This window comes from Neocloeon triangulifer, unplaced genomic scaffold, assembly GCF_031216515.1.
Source record: "Neocloeon triangulifer isolate White Clay Creek 2 clone unplaced genomic scaffold, ASM3121651v1 ptg000015l, whole genome shotgun sequence".
Classification (NCBI taxonomy): Eukaryota; Metazoa; Arthropoda; class Insecta; order Ephemeroptera; family Baetidae; genus Neocloeon; species Neocloeon triangulifer.
In genome coordinates, this window is record NW_026775557.1 from 6,370,885 (window position 1) to 6,394,146 (window position 23,262).

At 35.7% G+C, this 23,262-nt stretch overlaps 1 protein-coding gene across 1 annotated transcript in view; it reads right to left on the minus strand.

Annotated features, from left to right (window-relative positions):
- The window catches only part of LOC132202408 (transcription factor AP-2-epsilon), a 156,685-nt gene that overhangs the window by 69,189 nt on the left and 64,234 nt on the right, over positions 1 to 23,262 (minus strand). The window contains exon 2 of the mRNA XM_059629305.1: positions 4,948 to 5,055. Within this exon, the coding sequence (XP_059485288.1) occupies positions 4,948 to 5,055 (108 nt within the window). The remainder of the gene's footprint in view (positions 1 to 4,947; positions 5,056 to 23,262) is intronic.

Consider the following 23,262-nt stretch of genomic DNA (forward strand, 5'->3'; position numbering starts at 1 on the left):
TGATGATTCCTCGAGATGGAGCGCGGCCTAATGTCCGCTCGAAATGATATCTGGTCGGGTCGGAGCATCTTTCTTTCTCTCTCTATCTCTCGTGTGGCGCGTACAAAAAGAAATTCAAAGGAGCAATTGTGTTTTGTAGCTGCTGCCGTACAGCATGTAAAATTGGACATAATATTTGCACTCTTATGCCGCCTTGATGATGATGGCGTCCATTGTTTTCGCGAAATCTAATTTGTCAGATGATATCACTGCGAGCGCTGCATCTCCACATCGCGAGCATGATTAATACCAGAACATGCGAGAAATGCGAACAAGCGGAGAACACACTTGTGCCCTCGTGGATAATAATTGCAAGTGTGCATGCGGTCGTATATTTTTAGTGTAATAATATTTCGTCCTGTTAAAACGGAGCGGTGAAATTGAATAACAGCATTGTTGGGTTTGGTCATTTGTGGCGAGGGAAATTTCGTATGAGTTGATTTCAAACATATATCTATGGAAAACCAGGCAATTGTGTAAAATTTAAAAAAAAATAGCCTCTTGTGGTGTCGAATGTTATTACAAATTAAGAAAATTTAATTAAAATAGTTTGGCAAATTGAAGACAGTTTGTATCACACAGTAATTTCTCAATTTTTCTTTAAATTTAATTAAAAAAATAATTATTTTTAAATCCGAGTTTACGTTAACGTAATCTTAATCTCTCATGTTAAATTATATTGACATTACTTGCAAAAAGACAATATCAGGAAAATGATGAGTTAGTTTTGTCTGAAATTTTAATAGAACCGGCAAGTTATAAACTAATTGTTAATATTTGATAAATAAAAAATTTAAATAAATTTTAAAAAGAATTAGACACATTTTTTTAAGGTTTGTGAATCATTGAAAGGTATCAAAATTTACCTACATTATTTGCATCTTAACAATTATAATATTATTATTAATAAAAACAACTTTTTTGCAATGAGGAAAAGCCCGATTTCTTCATTTCCAATTGTAATATTGACGTTTTTCCTAATAGTAATTTAATTTGACAAATTAATTTGTCTTAAAACACTTAAAAAATAATCTGCTTAATGAATTTATTCAAAACCTGACTTTCTCACATCCTCATTCACGGTTCCCTTTTAAGTCTTATCAGGAAGAAACCGCACTTTAAAACTAAACAAACCGCTTTTACATCCTCCCAAATTAATGTTCCTGCCGCTCTCATCTCATCTGGTCGCACCAAGAGCGTTAATCTATCGCGAAAGAATGACTTCTTTTTCAATTAAACACGAAAAGTGTGAGAAAACGGGTATAATTGCCGTTCATTAATACTGGAAAACACACATACCAAGAGAAAGAGAGACACGCGGGCTTATATATAAAAGTTGTTAAAAACCACCCCGGGGGATTGGCTGCAGCTTCTATACTCGTCGACATGTCGGGGCACTTTTTGCACTCGGTGGCCTGCTGAGCGAGCGATTTAAGCAGATGCACTCGCCGAGCTGCATAATATTACATTAACGCGAGCCGCACGTCTAATTTACCTATAATTTCAGCGCATCTCTCTCGCGTGTTTAATGAACTTCTTGTCTCGCATTGAGTTTCATTCTCACTTACACAGGCTGGCGGGCATCGCGGAGATGAATTTAAAATTGCATGCCGAGCCGATGTCAAATATATAATTCAAGTTCACCGGATTCCCATGCATGGGCTAATTAGAAGCGCGGGGACCACGGCCGGTCTCTGTGCAGCCACGTCATAATGCAACCTGTTTTTGTCCTCTGCGCTGCATATAATATGCTGTTAATGTATTTATGTGTGCATGCGTTTCGCTGAAAAAAGCGGCTGGCAGTAAACTTCTCTGCTTCGAGTATATGAGCGAGTGTAATTAAATTTATTATCTCGGCGGCGGTAGAGGACAAAGTGTGTGAGTGCAGCAGCGGAGGATGATAATGGTTCGCGGGCACTTTTCTTTCGCATGTGTAACAGTACAATTTTATTTAATTTTAATTGTGCCCGGTCGTCCGGATTGCAGCTCATTCCGCTCCCAGCTAGCTTTTCGTAGCTGGACTCTAAGCAGCTTGTTACCAGCAGATTTTCACAGATGATCGTAGAGATATGTTTGCTCCTTGCTATATGTACAGTGAGAGTCGCCAAAGGGGCTTTCGATACGCGCTCAGCAGAGTGCCAGATTGTGTTTTATTAATATAAAATGTACATTGTAAGTGGTAAACCTAATATTTATATGTTTGATATTTCATACAAGCACCAAAAGGTTTACAACCTTGATGCTGTTTGAAAAAATATAAAAAAATTATAAATTAAAATTACAAAGACAAATCATTTTTTTTTCATTTCCTTTTTGCCTTGTATTTTTTTTCCTTTTTGAACATCACTTGCGATTAAAATTGAATTCTCTAAGCATTAAAAAGGTGCAGGTGAGCAACAGTGAGCAATGCAATATGGCTTTTGTGTCTTGTGTTATGTTTAATTCGTAATATCACAACAGTAATTTCTGAATTTGCCTAAAGATTATTTCAGCGATGGGTTCATAATATTACAAAAATGCAGCTTTATTCCTCTAGCATTTCATTTGTTTTTAATAACTTATAAACATTGCCTATAAAAATATCTTTAATAAATGATTAACATATTAATTTAAAAGTTTATTAATTTATTATTACATTATTATTCTATTTATTAATTTTATTAACGATTTTTTTACATTATAGTTTTACTTTACAATAATTTGTAATTAAGAATTCTTCTTTTAAAAATATTTAAAATGTAACGTAGAAAAGAAAACAAATATATTTTTTATTGTTTCGAAATACAAAAGACTGAAAGGGTATGTTATTTGGAAGCAAACCTCCTGTGGAATCAAGTGTGGGGTAAAGTAAATTCTTATTAAAAAATATAAGATTGAAGTTAAAAATATGAATTTTCACAAAAAAAAAAAAAATATGTATCCTATCTTTAGAAAAAGAGGTTCAAATTCAAATTACAAGCATTAATTTCATTAAATTAGCTGCACAAACTTTTAATATTTAAAATAAATACTTTTGATTTGAACACCCTCACAAAAGGAACTGATCAATCAAACTCTAAATTGGCTTAATTGATTAATTTTTAGCGTTGCTTCATTTCAAAAAGTATAATTGCAAACGAGCTGCAAGGAATTTTCGTATCAAAATTCTGTTCTCTGGCCGAGTTTTATTGTGATGATGATTTCAAGTGGAATCCATTACCACACTAGTTTTACTCGGCGTTAATCGCTGTTTATGCCAACACAATTTCCAAACACCACAAATCTCGGCCGCCATCGCACAAACAAGAGGCACGGCGATTATATTGCCGGATCGCGCGTATATGAGGCTTAATGCTCTGCTTTATGTTTTGACATAATATGCAACACACGGCCATGTAAATTATTAGCACTAACGACACCATACATTTGCGCCGCGGCTGTCTTAACAAGGTGGTTATTTGTGTTGTGAATTTGCTCGCGTTTTATCCGCCGCGGCGTGCATAATGCGGGATTAAATCCTTTTATTGCGAGCAAGAAGAGCCGCACTTAATGAAAACTTTTTATATTTTCAATTTACCTCGTAATTTATAATCCTCGCAATTAAAAGGTTATTCATATGTACAATCTCTTTTGATCTTTAAAAGGAGCGAGAGAGCAGTTAGGCGTCGAGAGATGCACTTTGGACGGATGATTTTATTAGATAAGTGGGGAAGCGTCAGGAACCGTGTTTTTTAAGAGGCAATAAATTAAATCGCAGCAATAAACGTTGATTTATTCAGCCGCGTTGCACAAAACAAATTTTTATGTACGAATCCATCGGGTGCATCACTTAAACTAGCGTTTTCCGGAGGTTGTAACTTATCGGTATCTCGTTTCACCTAGCATAGAGGAGTGGTGCGCAGAGGTCACACCCTGGAAACTATTTTCGTCATAAACGTGTCCAAATAGCCGGATCCGCTCGCTAAAGTGTTAGAAAAAAGTGGTGCCTTCAAAAGAGGCCACCACGAAAAACGGCGCAGCTTGATGATTTATCAGACGCATTTTCAGCACCTTTTCTAAATCAGGAAACGCAAAAGCCGCCGAGACTAATTACAAGGGAACATTCATTCATGGATTTAAACCTGAATGGAAATTAATCTGGTAATAAGGTCAGGCTATATTTTGACGGCCCGAAGAAATTAGCACGCATTATTTTTATACACAGACAGGTGCTCTCTGCGCGAAAATCTGATCCACATCGCATGGCCGATAATTTTAAACAGTTATAGCTGCGCGGAGTTTGATTGCCCTCTGATGTATCGCATCCGCGTATTTTCGCCGGTAATGAGAGTCAATCTATCCGAACCGCAAAAAACAATCACCAAAAGTGTATACACATGACCTGGCGCGTCCGATTGCTTCCTTAATAGAGACCAAATTGCCACAGAGAGGTCCTCCTCTCTTTGCGCAATATAAACCGGCAGTTTGGCCAAGACGGATTCGAACGCATTATCTATCATTAAAATAATTACACATGCTAAAATATTAATAGCTCCGCTCGGTGTGTCATTTATGTGCAGTTTTGTACATTTTTGTAACTGCCTGTCAATTTTTTGCCGCTGTGTTGATGTTTCGCCTGCAAATGACGTAATGCGTTCGAGAGCCACTTAGGAATTTAACCGACTCCGCGAGAGGATAATGAAGACTTCAAGTATTGGAAGAGCACAAAAAAGAAGTTCTGCACTCTATCTTTTCGAGAAAATTGCTAAATTTGTCCAAATTTTTTTTGCTCAAAACTTGATAATAGAGAAAAAAAATTATATTTGAGCCAAGTATTCAAGAACCACAAAATTTGCAGTTTCAGCTCCGTTGGGAAGATTGTTAGTAAAAGAATTTGCTTTTTTTTAGTTAAAGTGAAAAGTCGTTTGAGAAATTTGCAAATTTCCCTACCTGGTGAATGCTTGGCTCATACATGTCTTCGGACGAGGGTGGCCACTGCTGGCCGTTGTTTGGCCGGACACCTTGCCTGGCCCACAGGGCGGCTGCTGCCTTACTCACCTAAAACACAAACAAGTTATCGGTCAATTAATTATCTCGGTTCGTTGAGTGAAATAATTCACAATATTTATTATACAAAAAAAAAAAATCGTTTAAATAAAAAAAGGGAATTATTTAGAAGAGTCGTAAAATGACACACAGAGATTTCCTGCTAAATCCACGTGCAGCCAATTAAAGTCCACTTTGGCCAGCAATTTTCCCGTTGCCGATTTTTTCCTACAAGCAGCCATAAAAGTGCAGGCCGCCACACGAACTTATTTATTTTCAATAATGCGGGCATGTTTCCAAATAATTAAAGCGTGCGCGGTCCACGAAAGGATCGAAAAAAAAGGCTTTTTTGTGTATTTGTTTCAGTGTTTGGAAAATTCGAGCGGCGGCACGCGAGAAGAAAACGAAGCTGCGAGGAAAGCACGAGGAGCAGCGGCCGTAAACTGATAAATAATGGTGTGAACTGCATGGCGCAAAACGTGCCAAAGCCTGTGGTCACGTAAAGAAATGACACGCGTCTCCAGCTCTACTTTATTGGTCGTCGTCATGCTCTCCTTGAGTTGGCCATAACTTTTAAACAACCAACAGCTTATCTTTGTTTTCAGGAATCAGATAAAAGCATTTTGCATTATAAAACTTAATAATATTTGATTCTAATAATTCATATATTTTGGGGTGAATCAATTTCACAGAAACAGTGTAATTAGTCTTTAAAGTAATTAATGATATGCATTAAGTTTTATTTTTGGATAATTCATAAGGAGTGTTATTGAACCTCATACATAATAACAAAACAAGCACACACAGGTAGTGAAGTAATTGTGTAAATTTGTGTTTATCTATTTTACGAGAGGGATAACTATTTATTTTTTATTTATTTTACTACAGTTCAAAATATTTCTTTTGTGCATTCAAGACTAGCCTAGTTTTAAATGAAAATAAATAAAAACAATAAAATATATAAATAAAATATAAAAAATAATTTATAATATTGTTAATGTTTTTATTAATATATATATAAAGGAAATAATTTATTTGAAATAAAAAGAAAAGAAATTTTTATTATATTATTTTAAGGAGTTGATGTTGCTTTTTGTAACGCGTGGGCAGCGCATCCTCGAGAACAGACCGACAATTAAACTTTTCTCAGAATGGCGCCAATTTGTGCCTCAAATCTATAATTACGAGCACTCTTTCATCTCTCGTATCAATCCCAACAACGCACCGTCCTAATTGTACGACTATAGAGCTCTATACATTAATGCAACCTCACCTCTTTGTTAATGGCACCATTTTCGCGTTCATCTAATCTCGTTTCCCCGACAATGAGCCGCCGCCGCGCGATGAGCGGAGGATTTTTTCAAGCTCGGCCGAGCATGAAAGTGTGGGCGTGTGTATAATTCCCCTTGCCGCGGCCAGTTTTATATAAAAAGCAGCTCGGCGATTGAGACGTGACCAGAAGATACATACTTGAGCAAATCCGAAACCGAAAGTATGAAGCAAAATTTCCCCAAAGGCTCAATTTCGCTTTAGTTAAAATCATTATGATATTTTGTGATAATAATTTTTAAAGCTTTTATTCTTTTGACCTCTCATTTCAAAGAGGTTGTGCTGGGATAAGATAAAAAATGCTGATAAATACAGAAACAAGAAATTTCAATTTTATTCACTTAAGGTGGTTTTGGTGAATCATTGGCAGATCCAGTTTCGCACATTTCTTTTTTATTATACACATTGCCGTGGCAGGTTTAACTGATATCATAAATAATGGATGGTGCGCCGAAGATAACTGCGCCCGTCTCCGGGCACTTTCCCATACAAATTCAACCGCGAGGGGGTTTTAATTTATTTAAATGAACGTGTCGGTCTCATTCCCGCTCTTGTTTATTGCTCGCTGTGCGAAAATATTACGAGTCCGGAGCACGCACCAGAAAGAGATAGAAAGCATTTCTCCTTTTTTTCTTTCTAAAATATTGTATTAAATTTTGATTTCGTGAGATAAGCTCAGCAGTCCGATATAATATATAAATCCCTTTTACAGTCATTTTCCGCCGATATTAAAGCTCATCACTTCGTCCGAGGCAATAAAATGTGAATTTTACCCCGCAATAAAATAGAGACTTCTTCATCTTTACTAATAAAACGGATTTTTTCCAACTCGGCGGGATAAAATCTTAAAATCAGAGCAGAAACGCACGAGTTTTTTTTGTTTTTGTCTGGTCGTTTTTATACGTTATTATTTTTTTTCGCCGACGATAAACGTGCTAAGAGCCGCTAAATGCGCGCGCGGGGAAAGAGCTGTAAATATATAGATACGATTATATGGAGGGAAAAAAGAAGCATCACGCTATATCTGTGAAAGAGTATCCCGGTGCTGCTGCCGAGAGACGATTTGCATTCGTAATGCGAGGTTTCGAACTCGTTTGACTCAACCTCTAGGGCAAATATAATAATTTTCAGGACATTTTCCCAAGAATGTTGCTCTTTTATTATACGCGTGCTCTCTGCTCAGAGATATTTATAAATGCCTTTTGATCTCGCGGGGCATCTCAGATATCGATAGCACGGAAATCAAAACAAAAAAGACCGGGCCATAAAGTGATTTCATCCCGCTGCAATATATTTATGATACAGTTCGACGATTGCCCAATTTTTCTATAATTTTTATGACGAAGTTCATCGACACGCTGCTGCACTGATTGGTGTCGTCAAATCCATTTAATGACGCATCACCAAAGGCGATTTTCTTTCTTCAGCTCTGACAAAAATGCATTTGAAATTTATGTTTAATGGTAATAAAATTGCCCTTCATTCATCTCGGAATAACGCCTCTGACCAGGCCACTCTTGGAATATCTTTGAATTGTTTTAAATAAAATCAGTTTTTGTTATTTAAATTAATGCAAATTAAGTTAAGAATATTAAATTAATCCCATGAAATTTTCTTAACCCACAAATTATGGCTGGAAATTTGATCAAAAAGAGCTCAAATAATCCCATTTTTCTGCTTCAAACTTTCTTGAATGAGATTTTCAATAGTTTTGCTCTCTGAAAACACACAAAAATTGTGTTTATTTATTTTTATCAGAACTTATTCTTCTCAGAAGATCAAAATCAAGATATATTCTCTCTTCATTACCCAAATAAATGAATTTTTCTTAACATTATAATGCTTATTTAAGTAACTTTTTTCCTTTATTATTATTACTCATTATTCATAAGACTGAATATTCGACAAACGCTGTCTCATAACTCTGACGAAGTTGTTGTAGTTTATTTAGCATTTTCGCTGCTCGTCTGGCTCGTTATCGACAGAGCGTGCGGAAGACATTCGCTCGATGGAAGGGTAGGCAACCGGCATTACCGAATGGTATCGCACCTGCGCAGCACATAAAAATACCATTCAGGAAATTTAAATGTCCCATAAAAGATAATCTGCGCGTTGTTGCGCGGCATTTTTGGCCGAAAATCTCTTTTCGGAATGAATTTATAATACAAAAAGAATTTCAAATTCAAATCTCTTGGCGGCAAGCCTGGGAATTTGGAGTGGTGAATTTTTATGTCCCTAAATAACTGTTTGTGCGTCTCTTTCCGCGTCCGAACGGACCGAAGGCGTTTTCACTCCTTTTATTTTATTACACATACGCCTATAAAAATTCAAAATTGACACTTTAATTACAAATCTAATAAGCTCGTGGGCAGCAGATGTGAATAAATAAAATATTTATATGCACACCTCCGTCCGTGTCTGCATGGCAGTTTACGGTCGCACTCAATTTGCGTCTGGAAAATGCGTTATTATTCATCCCCAGATAATGGAGAAACGTTTTCTCGCTGAAAAAAAAGGTTTCTCTCCTAGATATGCTAATCAGCTTTATATTGGCATTAGTTTTCTGCCATATTTATCTTGCTTATATGTGAAGGTGTTTGCTCCTTTTGCATATAAATATACATAAGAGAGCTCTTTTCTCGTCTCGAGAGTGGCTTCAGGGCAAACATCCACTCCGATAGATAACCTGAGCACGCCGTTCTAAATATCTGCTGCCTCAAATAATGGCGAGTTATTCGCATCGGCGTGGAAAACGCTCGGGCGGGATGACACTGCGCGTCTGTCAGGCCTTTCTACGTGAGCGCACTCAATAAATAGCGCGATAAATGCACAAATGCGCCGCCGTCTCGCTGATAGCGCGCATAACATTATTTGATGAGAGATGTGCGCTGATTAGGAAAGGTGCCCTCGATCTCGAGTTCACTTTTCTTCCAGAGGTGACACATTCTCTTATTTCTTTAAAATAACTATGAATATAAAATTACAATTTACCCGTGGTTACATAATTAGAGTAAAAAATTTTAATTCTCTCCCAATGTGACATTTTTATTATTTCTCTGTAAGATTTGTTGCATGAAAAAGCATAAAAATAAAATCTACTCAATATTTAACACAAATTACTTTTTTGTCATGTTTTATTTTCTATAATGCATAAATTGTACTTTTTATTTAACAATATAGGGTGCGTCCAGGAAAGATTTGAGGGTAAATGTTAAAAATTTTTCTTGAAAACATGCCATTCCAATTTTCAAGTATGTTGTTGGGGTGGTCAAGAGGCCTCGCTCACCAAATTTCCAAGTCAAAATAAGGGGTGCTTTTCCGGGAAATCAGATTTTTCCAAAAACAAAAAATATGAAATATCTTTGCTCCTATTGAGAAATTATTAATGATCTTTTCACTTCCAGACGTAACTTTTTACGCCCGACAACTTTTCTGTTGACAACTTTTGCGTACGTCAAAGGTCAAGGTCACTAAATTGCAAATTTCACTTTCTGACGCAATTTTCGCAAAGAAGCACCCCTCAGAAATTTTTCGCAGTATAGGAAAAAATGTAGCCCCAAGTGTGTAGAACAACATTCTTGATTTCCAGAATGGCATTATTTTTAGTTTTTTAATTAATTTTAAATGAATATTAAAAAACAGTGAAAAATCGCTTTTCCGCAATAGAAAGTAATTTTCAAACAGCGATAACTCATTTTCTGTTAGAGATACGCAAAAATGTTATAGAACAAAAAGGATTTTTTTTGACTTTTTGCATCCAGCCATGTATAGTTTATACAGGTCAGATCACTTGGGGTCATTGACCTTAGTGACCTGTGACCTTAAAGAGCAGTTTACTGAATATTTGGCACATAGTTAAGAAGAACTATTTTATGGAATGGTTTTAATAAGCTCATTTCCCACAAATTATTTTTAGAGGTCACAGGTCACCGAGGTCAATGACCCCAAGTGACCTGACCTGTATAAACAATACATGGCTGGATGCAAAAAGTCAAAAAAAAATCCTTTTTGTTCTATAACATTTTTGCGTATCTCTAACAGAAAATGAGTTATCGCTGTTTGAAAATTACTTTCTATTGCGGAAAAGCGATTTTTCACAGTTTTTTAATATTCATTTAAAATTAATTAAAAAACTAAAAATAATGCCATTCTGGAAATCAAGAATGTTGTTCTACACACTTGGGGCTACATTTTTTCCTATACTGCGAAAAATTTCTGAGGGGTGCTTCTTTGCGAAAATTGCGTCAGAAAGTGAAATTTGCAATTTAGTGACCTTGACCTTTGACGTACGCAAAAGTTGTCAACAGAAAAGTTGTCGGGCGTAAAAAGTTACGTCTGGAAGTGAAAAGATCATTAATAATTTCTCAATAGGAGCAAAGATATTTCATATTTTTTGTTTTTGGAAAAATCTGATTTCCCGGAAAAGCACCCCTTATTTTGACTTGAAAATTTGGTGAGCGAGGCCTCTTGACCACCCCAACAACATACTTGAAAATTGGAATGGCATGTTTTCAAGAAAAATTTTTAACATTTACCCTCAAATCTTTCCTGGACGCACCCTATAATATTTACAAATTTAATATTTCAAATAATTACAAGTTTTTCTCTTTTGTGTAGTTGAATAAATGTGTTTATTTATTATGTAATAGTTCAATAAATATATGTAATTAAGTTGCATAGTATTTTCATATTCAAAATTTACAAAAAATTTTGTAAGTCTGCTTTGTCAAAGTAAGTCAAATTTAATTTAATGTTCCATAATACCAATTAATCAAATTAGTACATTACACTGCACCACACAACTATCAAAATGAATGAAAAACATTTTTTCAATGATAACACATAATTATAGAAGGAATAGATTATAATAATCTACATTTAAATAATTAATAACTTTTTGCAACTCCAATAACTCGACTGCCAGAATTGCGACAAACAACAAGGAAATTTGTGTAATAAAATAAACTTTTAAAAATAAAATCAGCGTTCTAGAATGAAAAGTAATAATAATATAATTCCAATATTAAATCAATCTCACTGCATAAAATAAATCTCTTTTGACAACACAATTGTTTTCCTCGTTCAATTTTCCGCATTAGTTTTATAATTTTATTTCGCGAGAAACCATTAAATTATATTATTAATTTACGAGAAAACCATTGCATGATTTCATTAATTTGTCATTAGACACGAGGAAATTTACAATCGCAAAAGGCATGCAGTGGTAAAAAAAAGCGTCAATAATGAGTAGAGTTTGCGCGACCAATTAAATTTCTAACCGAGCATCGAGTTGATTGAGCAGTGACACGAAACGCTTAATTACGGAATAAAGAGGCATTATTTTCCTCGTCTCGTTACATTGACATGCTTGAATATATCCACTTTACTCTCTGCGCGGCGCAGATACAATTAGTTCCGAAGAAATGTGTTTTATAGAAAACCGGCAGTTGCAATTTGCATGCGAAATCAGATATTCGCAGAAAGAATTAACCGCTGAGGCGCTTTAATTGTTGGAAGAAAAGCTGCGAGCGCTTTCGAGCCAATTAAATGAATTTTTAATTCGGACCAGTCGAATAACAAAGCAAATCAAGCAAGAACAAGCAACCTTTCAATCCCTTTTGCGAGACAACGATCTCGTGCTCGGCGTAAGAAATCTGCTGCTTTCAGCACTTACATTGTGCTGCTGCTGCTGGAAATAACCAATCGATCGATGGTCATGTCAAAGCACTTTGTTCGAATATAAAATAGCCCGGGAGGAAATAAATTGATTTCGAATACGAGTTGAATTATATTCTAGGAAGAAAATCTGTTTGATTAAATCTAACGCCAGAAATTGAATTTCAAAAGCTCTACATTTACATAGTGAAAATCGGATAAAAGTGTTTGTATAATAAAAAAATAAATAAAATATAGAAAAAAAATATATTATTAAAAAGTAGCATTCTAAGTTATATTATTAAATTATACAAGATAAACAATTAATGTAACTGGAAAAAATTCCTCCGCCTACTTTGAAATCGAGTTTTGGCCAAATATAATCTTCTAGGAAAACCTAGTGCGTGACGTCTCTGTTTGAATAATAAAATTCTACGACAAAAACAGGACAAAGTTTTCACTAAATCTTAAACGTTAGCAGCGTTGTAGGTCTACGACGTAGAATTTACATCGCGCATTATTTTCAGGCTGCGGCAGTGGAAATTTTTGGGCATGTTGGGATGCTCATTACAGTAAAATATAGCCTTGTATGCTGCTTTGGTCGTCCGAGTGCGTCTATTATAACCAGGCCGGCTACTGTTTTTATGGCCTGCTGGTATTTTGCGCTGGAATTATTCGGCCGGGGCGCCTTAATTTTTCATCCGCTCCACGACCGACCGGCTTAATCAGCATTTCAGGCCGGCGATGCTCGCACTGATGGGCGTAAATTTGGCAAAAACAGAAGCCGCGCACACTGGACGAGAATTCACCGATATTAAAATCGGGGAGCTGAAAAATAAATTAAGCATTTGACGTTTTTAATTATTTTCGTTGCTTTTCACAGGGCCGCCCCGATTTAATTTAGACTGGTCATGCCTTTTTTATATATTTTAAGTGCCGCCGTGGATGATTTGTTTTCATAAATTCATTGCTTATGTTGGAGAGATAATTTTTCAGATTTTTATAACTGCTCGTAAAATTGGGTATATATTGATGCTCGCAGCCCAAATTTGACGTTTAAAAGTCTGTTATCGGTCGATCTGCTGCTTCTTCTTTCTGCCTCTGAGAGTGACTGACGCCTTTCAATTACTGAAAAATGCCGGGGCACCAATCGGATTGATTGCCACTCGCGATATCAATTAAATAATAATCCGGCAGCCGACGGATCGCCCAGCGAGAGGCTTTTAGCAGTCTGAAAGATTTCTCTGTTTCTCTCTCGCAGTCCAAATTACTCATCCCACCCGATCGCGTCCATATCAAACGGATAAAAAGCCCATTTATTTAGCTCGGCACAAGTGCTAATTACTAAGCGCGCAGAACAAGCTACTGCTCTGCTCGGAAATAATAATTGTTATGCCTCACCCTGCTGCTGCTGCTTTGATTCACATCACATTTGTAAAAAATTAAATGAACACATTAAAAGTTGGCCTTTTTGGTTGCGAGGAATTTTAAATGTACACCTGCAGCTTGTGTAAGTTTTATAATGTACAGCACTTTTGCCGTAATCAAGAATGATTTGGAACGAGTTTTTCTGTACAACGTCAATTTGGCCCAGGTAGAAAATCACTTTTTAAATGCGTAACGCCACTCTGGGTACAACAACATTAACCGTTGGCAGAAATATTTTCACCTCGGCTGCTCCAAAAGAGGAGCTGAAGAATTAAAAAAGTGTCATATCTTTTCTATTTTGGTTTTGGTTACTTTCTTCAGAGCACCATTTTATAATTATTTCCTCATTCAGGGCCTCTGAATTGTTGACTAAAGAGCCAATTAATGGCCTCAAAAAGCGTGAAAAATTGGCGAATTTCAATGATATACACACCAGATCGTGCACTGCGGGTTCAGTAACATCTCCTCCAATTTATCTCTTCATTATCAGCGGGGACAAAGAGAGAAATAGCGCCGATCGAGAGGAATGTGGAACGCATGCCGGCAGCCGAATAACACAGCCTCAATGTACAGTACACACACATGCACTCTGCCAACCTGAAAGCTGCATGTAGATTCTTTTCTCGTGCCTCTTCTTGTCCGACCCGTGCTTATATTCAGCCGCCGGAATGCGATTTTTGAATCAACCATGTTTTAATTAACGAGCCATCAGCCTGCGTTACATACGCGCAGAGCTTACTTGCTATAGCTGATGTTTCTGTTCAATTCTTAATCACTATATACATTATTTCTGATTAATTAATAGTGAAAATTAATTGTTACATAAAGCGGGCTTTAATTTCTTCTATAGTAATCTCATGGTATCATGAGTTTTAAAAATGTCTAAAATCCAATATTTTTTGATAAAAAGCAAACAGAGTTTAATAATATTTATAATTATTATCAATATCTATATCTATATTTGCTACTGTCAATGAGTTTTTTATATTATTTTAAATACGTTGTAAAAGGTGTAAAACTTTTCTATATTCAAATTTTTAAAGTTATAACATTTATAAGTTAAAAAAAAATACAATTTTTAGTCTACATATAAATTAAAAATTAAAATAAATAAAATTGTTATCAAAAAATATATTTTTTAAGTACAAAACATATTAAACGTAACTAAGCTTTTTTCCAATTTTTGTGCTACTTTTTATATGACAACAAAATTGAAGTGATTGGAATGAAAGTAGTGCAATTAGAGCCAGAGCAAGGGCTGCTGCAAAATAATATAATGCGCTGCACCTCGCTTTTCTTTCAAAACTAAATCAAACGCCCAAGTTGCGCGAACGTGTGCAGAAAGCCGCTTTCACCGCAGCTCGTTATACTCGACGTGTTGAGCAAAAATTACCCCCGAGGGTGCTGCACAAAGATATACGAATAATAAATGCATGCATATTACGAACGGTCGGAGTGCGGCACGGCTGCACTCGTGATGGATGTGCCATGCAAATCATCAGGTGGCTGCACTTCTCTCTCTGCAGCGGATCATATTTCAAGATATAAAAGATGGCGCGCAGATAATATAATTCAATTAAGCAAAGGAGAGTGCATTATCCACACCACCACACCCGAGCAATCCATAACAATGAGATGTGCACACTTTTATTGTTACTTTTCATATATTTTATGTTCTCTCCAATAATGTGGCGTTTTAACATGTACAAGTGAACGTGCTGAATTAATTTAATAAGCGAGCAGCTGCTTCGGCGAATTAATGCAATTGCAGTTTTATTGCCCTTGTTTCAGCAGAAATTACACTCGGCACAAATCACCTGGTTAAATGAATTTATAAAAGAAGTCCGCGCGTTTACATTATATATGCCTTTGATCTCTTGTACTTATTATTCTCGAGCGCACTTACTATGCGCGCGGTCGGTGCCATAAAAATGGCCGGTAAGTCGATATCTGAATCGCGATCGCTGAGCAACAAGTGTTAAATTTGTTCGCAGGTAATTTGTTTGTTAAGAAAAATTCAACAAAGGTAGTTAAATATTTTTAAATGCATTCCAATTAAAAAAATGACAGAAAGTGAACATAATGGGCAAAAGAAATATGCAATGGTTTATTGATATAAATTTAATACTTGAATCGCAGCCACACAAACTTTAAACTCCAAGATTTTGTAAAAATTAATTAATTATTGTTGGAGACTCATTGCAATTTATTTTTACTTTTACTCTAATATTATTTGACATCCATGACACTCAAACATTAAATTCCCATAAAAGAAGACAATTTTTATTAATTATAGGGTTTAATAAATAAAAAATTATTTAAATATAAAAAAAAGCTAAAACCTTTATTGGTTTAAAAATAGTTCTACTAATAAACACAAATTTATGATAGTTATTAAAATGATATTATAGATTTTAAACATTTAAATTTTATTTTATTGTTTATAAATAATTGCTTTTAACACGTACAGAATCTATCTTAAACTAATTTATATCCACCAATTTCTTTCTATGATAATGAATAATGATCAAAGTTATTATGAAACCAACTTGGTAAAAATTGCAGTTTGCCAAATCCAGTGATTAGCTCCACGAGTAGCCAAGTGTACAGTTACGCCTTATGTGCGACAGGCATGTACTCCGGTACAAACATAATTGAGAGCATTGACATTAGGGTCGCAATAATAAATAACCGGGGCCGAAATTCCTAGCGATGAAATTTATAATCAGCGGTTGGATTTTCGGCGCGCTACTTGCTAACCATTCGACCGCATAAAAGGTGCGAATGTCCGTGTGATTGATGACGACCATAAATTCCCGTGGTCGCTTGCTTGGCGGATAATTGATAGATCGGCTAATTAATGCGAATTCGCGCGCGCAATGGCGGTGATTAGCGCATTCATTTGGCCGCCGTTTCAAAACACATTTCTCGAAATGCGTGCTTGAATAAATCGAGTTTTAAATGCGGGCGGTTTATATTCATGAATTGTTGTAAACGCCCCGAGTACACATCGTGAGATGCACATTCATCACTTGCCAAGGGTGACTCTATTGACGCGCGCAGGATGATGAACTGCCGCGGCTCCCAGAAGTGTAGTCAGAAAAGAGTCTTTCAAAAAGTAGCCCGGGCAGTTCGAGATGCTGGGCAGAGAATCGGTCCAGGAGTGAAACTCAAACGGGCATTATTTATTACGAGTAACATGCGGTTTGATTGTGATATTATTTTTTATATCCATACAACATGCCTACCGTGAGGGATAAATTCGTAAAATTAACAATTGATTTCCTAATTTTATATAATAAATAATTTAAGAGTAATATTAATGTTATACCATGGAGTAAGGCGTAAAAAATAATTTATATTAAATCAGTACATACTGGTATTATTGTCAAAGGTTTCAAATTTATTTTACTCGAGAAATTTACAATTTTAAGATTATGCATACATTAGATTACAAGACATGAGCCTACGAAATCATATAAAATTAAAATAATATTTTTTACTGAATTAAATAATAAATTATTATATAAAATTTTCAAAAAATTTACAGTTTAAAAGATTAATTTAAAGTGTATATTTTATAAATAATTAATTTAAAAGTTAGTTATTACTATTATTACGGTAATGGACTATGCAGCACCCCCTTTCGGCGTTTTCCATGCAATTGTGAAGAAGCAAAACAAGCACACACGCTTTTTAAATACTCGTCCTACCTTTTGTGCTGCGGCATGCACGAGTTCAGGTATTTGTATCACTCTCTCATCTCTCATATTTATTCTTTCATCTTTTGGCTCCCGTGCGAGCATCATTAATCTTGTATATTAAAAATGAGATCTGAATTGTATCGCCGCGTGGTGAAACTGTGCGCCGACTGCGACGGAAAATAAAAATGATATAAATATAATACGCATCCCATTATCCATGCATCAGTCATAACTTTCATAAGATATGCTGCTGCTCCCTATTCATCCTGAAGAAGAAGAAGAAAAAAAACGAATCGCAGCGTTTTCAGCTCATCTATCATATCGTTTTCAAAAGGATGTTATCAGTTGTGTGTGTGTAAAATAATAGAAATCGGACGGTGCGCCGTTGAAATAATTACAAGAATAATGGTTTTGAATCGTGTTTGTGGGCGACACGCTGCGTTTGTCGATGGCAAAAGTTGTTTTTGTGTTTCGTCCGCACTGCCATGCCTCTTGTAATCATAAATATGAAATGATTCACGGGGATGTGAAAAATAATTGTGGAACTTGTAAACAAAAGCAGATTTACAAATTCAGTCAGTGAAAAAAAAATTTAAACGGGTTAAACAGAAAAAAAATTTAATGTACAGAATGTCAGGTGAAATTTTAAATTTGAGGGCATTTATTTCAACAATCAGAAATTTAATAAAAGTTGCATATTCTGCTTTAAAACAAAATTGATCGATAAAATTCACAAAAGTTTAAATTTTGAATCCAAAATTATGCGAACATTTAGAAAATATAAATAATTTAAAAGAAAAACATTATAGTGGAAGTTAAAGCTGTATAAGTTTTCATTAGGATAAAATGTGACTAAAAAAACAACCGCATTTGCCTGGCGTCAATAAAATAATCGCAGAAAAACCACAAGCATTAGTCGGCCTGTCGCCAATTCTGCCCTCAGGCGAGAGCGATAAAAAGCAGAAAAGCGCGACGGAATTGCCGCGAGCTGCGGCGAGCAGCTTGGGCGGCCGATCGACAGAGAGCAGCAAAGACGAGAGGCAGCCGGTGGTGCTACCTGACGGGAGGCTGCGCAACTGCTCCTGGACCAGAGGCTGGTTCGTGATTGGCATCATCGCCCACAGCGCGCGGCGATGGAATCGACCCTAATAAAGCTATATAAATAAATGCACTTCTCACGAGAGCCAAGCCGGATTTTAATCAGGCGTGATCTGGATGCATGAAATTATTTTTCGGAGATTTGCGCTAAACGACGAGTGCACGACCACACTCGCAATAAAGTAAAAAAGCTGCGGGCTGTTGTTTGCTGCTTTTCACCGCGCCAGATCGCCGCTCTCGATCGCGTGCATCTGATTTTTCGGGGTTGGATTTATTTTGCTCAAGTTCAAGATGCAAATCTGAATGAGCTTGAAGATTTTAAATAAAGGGATATTTACTGTACCAGCGTTTCCTGAGATTGATCTAATAAATTTCACTCTTCCATCTAGGGTTGCAAATTTGAATTTTCATTTTTTTTTTATCTAATTTCCTAAATACATTTTTTCGTTGGGAGTTATTTTATTTTAAATTATTTAGTTTTGATTTATAATTTCTTAAATAAATTGATAAAATGAGTAATTTTTTATGCGGTCCAAAAAATCAATGCACCAATGTGGTTATTGGTATTGGAGATTATAATTTTCATTGTTGGAAAACTCTCCTTATTTTGTTTTTTATTTTCCTCTAATGTTACAATCACACAGTATCTGAATAATTTTTGAATAAAAGGTCTGAAATATGCAACATTTCATTCTTTAACTATCAACTCTCGAAAATAATTTTGATTTAATTTTGAGTTAATATCTTTGTGTTAAATTAATAAAATTCTGAGGTTAAAAGCTCTATTGCAAAAAAAAGTAAATCAAAATTCACTCAATCAAGTTTCATTATTAAGGATTATCATAGTACTAACTCTTTAAGGTTTTTTAATTTTCAAAATTCAATAAGTTGCTTTGTGGAAATGATATGTTAATTTTTTATAAAGATACATCTTTACAGAGTGGCAATTGCTGGCCTATTTTATCCGTCTCTTCCAAATATTGTGATTTTGGTGTATTGTAATTGAGTGAATTATTAAAAAGTCTTTAAGAGATGGCATGCGAGTTAAAAAATAAAAACTGAGGCCCATTATATCATTTTAGTAACATGTTGACACGCATAGAACAATTAAAATAAATTATAATGATCTCACCATTCAAAAATTTCCAATTTTCAACAATTTTAATTTTTCAAGAAGCTTTCTATACCCTAAGGTATACATAGAATATTTAAACAATAAATTATTTGTAAAATTTAATGGAAAACTTAGCAGCTGATAATATTTTTGAGTTATACTCTTAACTGCACTTCTATTAAAGCAATTAGCACCTTCCCTTTGTCCTATCGCTCTCTTTAATGGCCAATCTGAGCCTTTTTTCCGCGCCACAACAAAAGCAGTCCGAGCAGTCAATAATCATTTCGAGTGTGGTGCTGGATATAATTTTATTGCCCTCAATGTTTTGTTGGCCGGCAAAGTAAGCAAGCAGCATGTCTATGGCGAGGAAATAAATAAAAGTGTTGGTGAGTCGCGGCCGATACTGGTGCAGCACGCGGATTAGTACCGATCATGCGAGAGTTGTTGCGTTTCATGGCTACGAAGAACACAAAAACGATTTGGTGGCCAGATAAAGCGTGATGCCTGGAGCGTGCCCGCGGATCAAAAGGTCAAGTTTGGAGATATCCCACCTCGCGGGTACCCCACCCCCGGAGGCGGAGACTTTGGGTCCACCTCCTCTGCTGCTTAGTTAAAACAAAAGCTTCGGCATCCTTGAAATATTGCCCGCAATATAATCATAAAATTATAAAATTCAACGCACGGAATAATTGCGCCGCAGTAAAATAAACTCGGTGCCGTGCGAGCGTTCAAATCTCTTGCTCTGTTAAGTCTGTCTATTTTAATTACGATTCGCGGCGGCCGCGAGAGAGGCACGTTAATTGAAAATGGGACTTTTCTAGAGATGGAATCGTTTGTCTGCCAGAGCGGTGCATAATTTACGGCTATAAATCTGCCACAGATGCGCGAGGCGAGATGACCCTTCGGACACGAGAAAAGTTAACTCGTGACCCCGCACGTTGGCCATACACACGTTTATTTGTAGGCACGTTCAAGTCTTTAACAACAACAATGGAGAACAAGTGAACTCGGTGAACAGCCATTCAGATTTGCGCAAGGCAAACATCGTGGAAAAATATTTGCATTTATTATTAATGTGCAAATTGGTCTTATATTAAAAAATTGTTTAAAATTTTATTTAATTCAAATTTTAACTTCTCAAACGACATTATGATGATTATTTAAAGATGCTTCTTAATAAATTATCATTGATAAATTTGTCAAAATAAAGTTCAGAATTGTATAATTAACTTTTGTCGTTAATAAGTTAATGAGAAGTGAAAAAATTCTTATTTCACGGGGTAAATTTTTTTTAATTTATTTAATTTTTAAGTTTCTAGCCTGGTGCTCTGAAATGAGGTTCTATAACGTCTACAGCGTCTATAGAAATTGCTCATAAATGTAAGTTAATGAAATAGAATAAAAAACAGCAGATGAACACGAGATATGTTCTTTGGGCTAAAAATTTTAATTAGCATTCCAGAGTTCCAGACATCACATGTTCCAAATCACCAGTTTTGATATTGCTATATTTTGTCCATAAAAATTTCCCTTGCCTTTGCGTTAATATAGCAAAATCTAGATGTGTCCTTAGAGTCTAGGATGTTTTATTAAAAACCAGAAGTGATCAAGACGTCAAGCAAATGTCACAGCAATCGCATGGAAACACGCTCAACTTCAATAAAAACCACACGAGGTGCGACGATGAAATACTGGCGCGGGCAAGGTTGACGTCGCTAGGCGTGTTGACGTTTGACAAGTTTATCATGACCACTGCCATAAGTCGAGCCGGACAAGAAAAAAAAAACAAGATGCAGCTCAGCTCGAGAGCGGCGGCGCAACGAGAGATCAGCTCAGCCTGCAGGCCTCGAAATCACACCGCGCGGCATAAATAGCCCTACGCGCGGCAGTTTATCAACCAACGTGCCGTGATTGTTAATTAATTAATTACTCAAGTGTGTGTGTCGGGATGATCTTGTTAAACGAGGCAGGTAATGAGCTGATGTCTCAATTAGCGCTCGTCAAGCTCCGTGTTGAGTCGCGTAGGTGCATATTTGCATTCCGAATTTTCCGGCCCCATCGGCTGGCAAATTGCAAATTTGTGGTACGAGATTGGATTTGTGTCTATTCAGGATATAAATAGTGTCATCGTAAGTAATGCCTCAGCACCCACAACCTTAAAAATTAAAGGTCAAATAGGAAATTGTATACTTAATTATTAAAAAAAAAATGTATATCTTGCACAATGAAAGAATAGACATTTGAAATTTAATTCAAACGAAATATATCAAATTTAAATAAATATACAAATTATATATTAAAAATCAAATCTCAACTTGAATTTATTCAAACTGAAAATTGCTGCTCCTTTGAAGATAAATTATAAAACTTGTGGGTCAATTTTATAATTAAACTAATGTTAAATTTATACCTAAAATTATTATAACGCCAAAAGCTGTTTTTTAATGAAATTTTCTGTTTGATTCATCGAGCAGATATAGGTGTTGAGGAGTCATTTGTCATTTGAGAAATGTCCACTGTCTTGGCTCTTTTTATTTATTATTATATATTTTTTTACTCTCTATAGCTTCTGTCGGCAGCAATTGCAACACTTGCTCAGATGCATGTTAATGAAGTTTCCACGTCAACACAACGCACAATGAAGCATAAACGCATAAATCAAGAAAAATAATCCATTAAAAGAATGCCGGTGACATTGACAATGTGTGCGAGACGAGAAAAGTTGTCTCTTATGTATTATTGAGAAGCAAATTGGAGCCTTATACGGAACTGTTGTTCGGGTTATGTAACAAAATGAATTGGTTCAATTGTTGTCCATTAAAATTTTAATTTCTAAAATTACTTAAAACAAAGCCCTGCTGCGCGGCTTGGATTTAATTACATTTTGTGCAAATTAAATCTGCACGTTTCGACCGTTGTATTATTGTTACCGGGCGTAATTATCACCGCTGGTGATCCGCGCCAATTAATTATTTTCCGAGTGCAAAATGCGCCTCATGTGCGTGCCTTAATAGGGCGTCCGCGTGCACGACCAGCAGCGCAGCATTCATTACTCATCTTGCTCTTTGCGGGCGCACAATAACAAGAAAACAGCATGAAATAAAAAAATAAAATAAAAAGAGATACGGAGAGAAAAGAGGTGGACAAGAGGAACTGCGGCTCCAAATTAATGACATTGAATCATAACTTGCTTCTGCTGTGGAATGGAATAATGACGTGCAAGAATGGAATTGTAAATTTATAATATAACAATGGGAATAACAACAGTAGTGAGGTCTCGCCTATATATTATGCTCGTGATACTCTCATAAGTGACTTTATAGCGGTGTGCAAATTACAAGGGGCCACCCTGAATCATTATAATTAATTGCAGGATTTGTAAATTAAAAAAGGATCGCTTGGAAAAATGAAATATTTTGAAAACAATGAGCCATAATTTAAATTAAAATTTGTGAGATGATGAATATACAAAGAATAAAAAATGTGTTTGTCAATAAAATTCAAAATTATTCAAATGCTTTTCTTTTCTGTTTTTGATCCCAAAGAATCGATTGCGGAGCTATGAGTGAGATTTATTCTATTCTTACTCATAATTCATATTTTTGTATTGATAAAGGCAGGAAGAGGCGAGGCAAATAATATAAGGAATCCCCAAGAGGTAGTTTCGTTGCGTGCTGCTATTTTTACAGCGCTCACAAGAAACTCCTCTCTGCACCTTTTCCGAATCGTCCCGCGCCATAATTTCAGCGCCTGCCAATAAAATGCTATTTTCTAATCTGCATCATTTCCATTTTATTGCTCGTTTTGTCGTAAAGGAGGAAATTATGAACATGAAAAAATTTTCTGGAATTTTTCCACGTAATAAGTGAGTCAAAATCTTTCTGGGCGAAG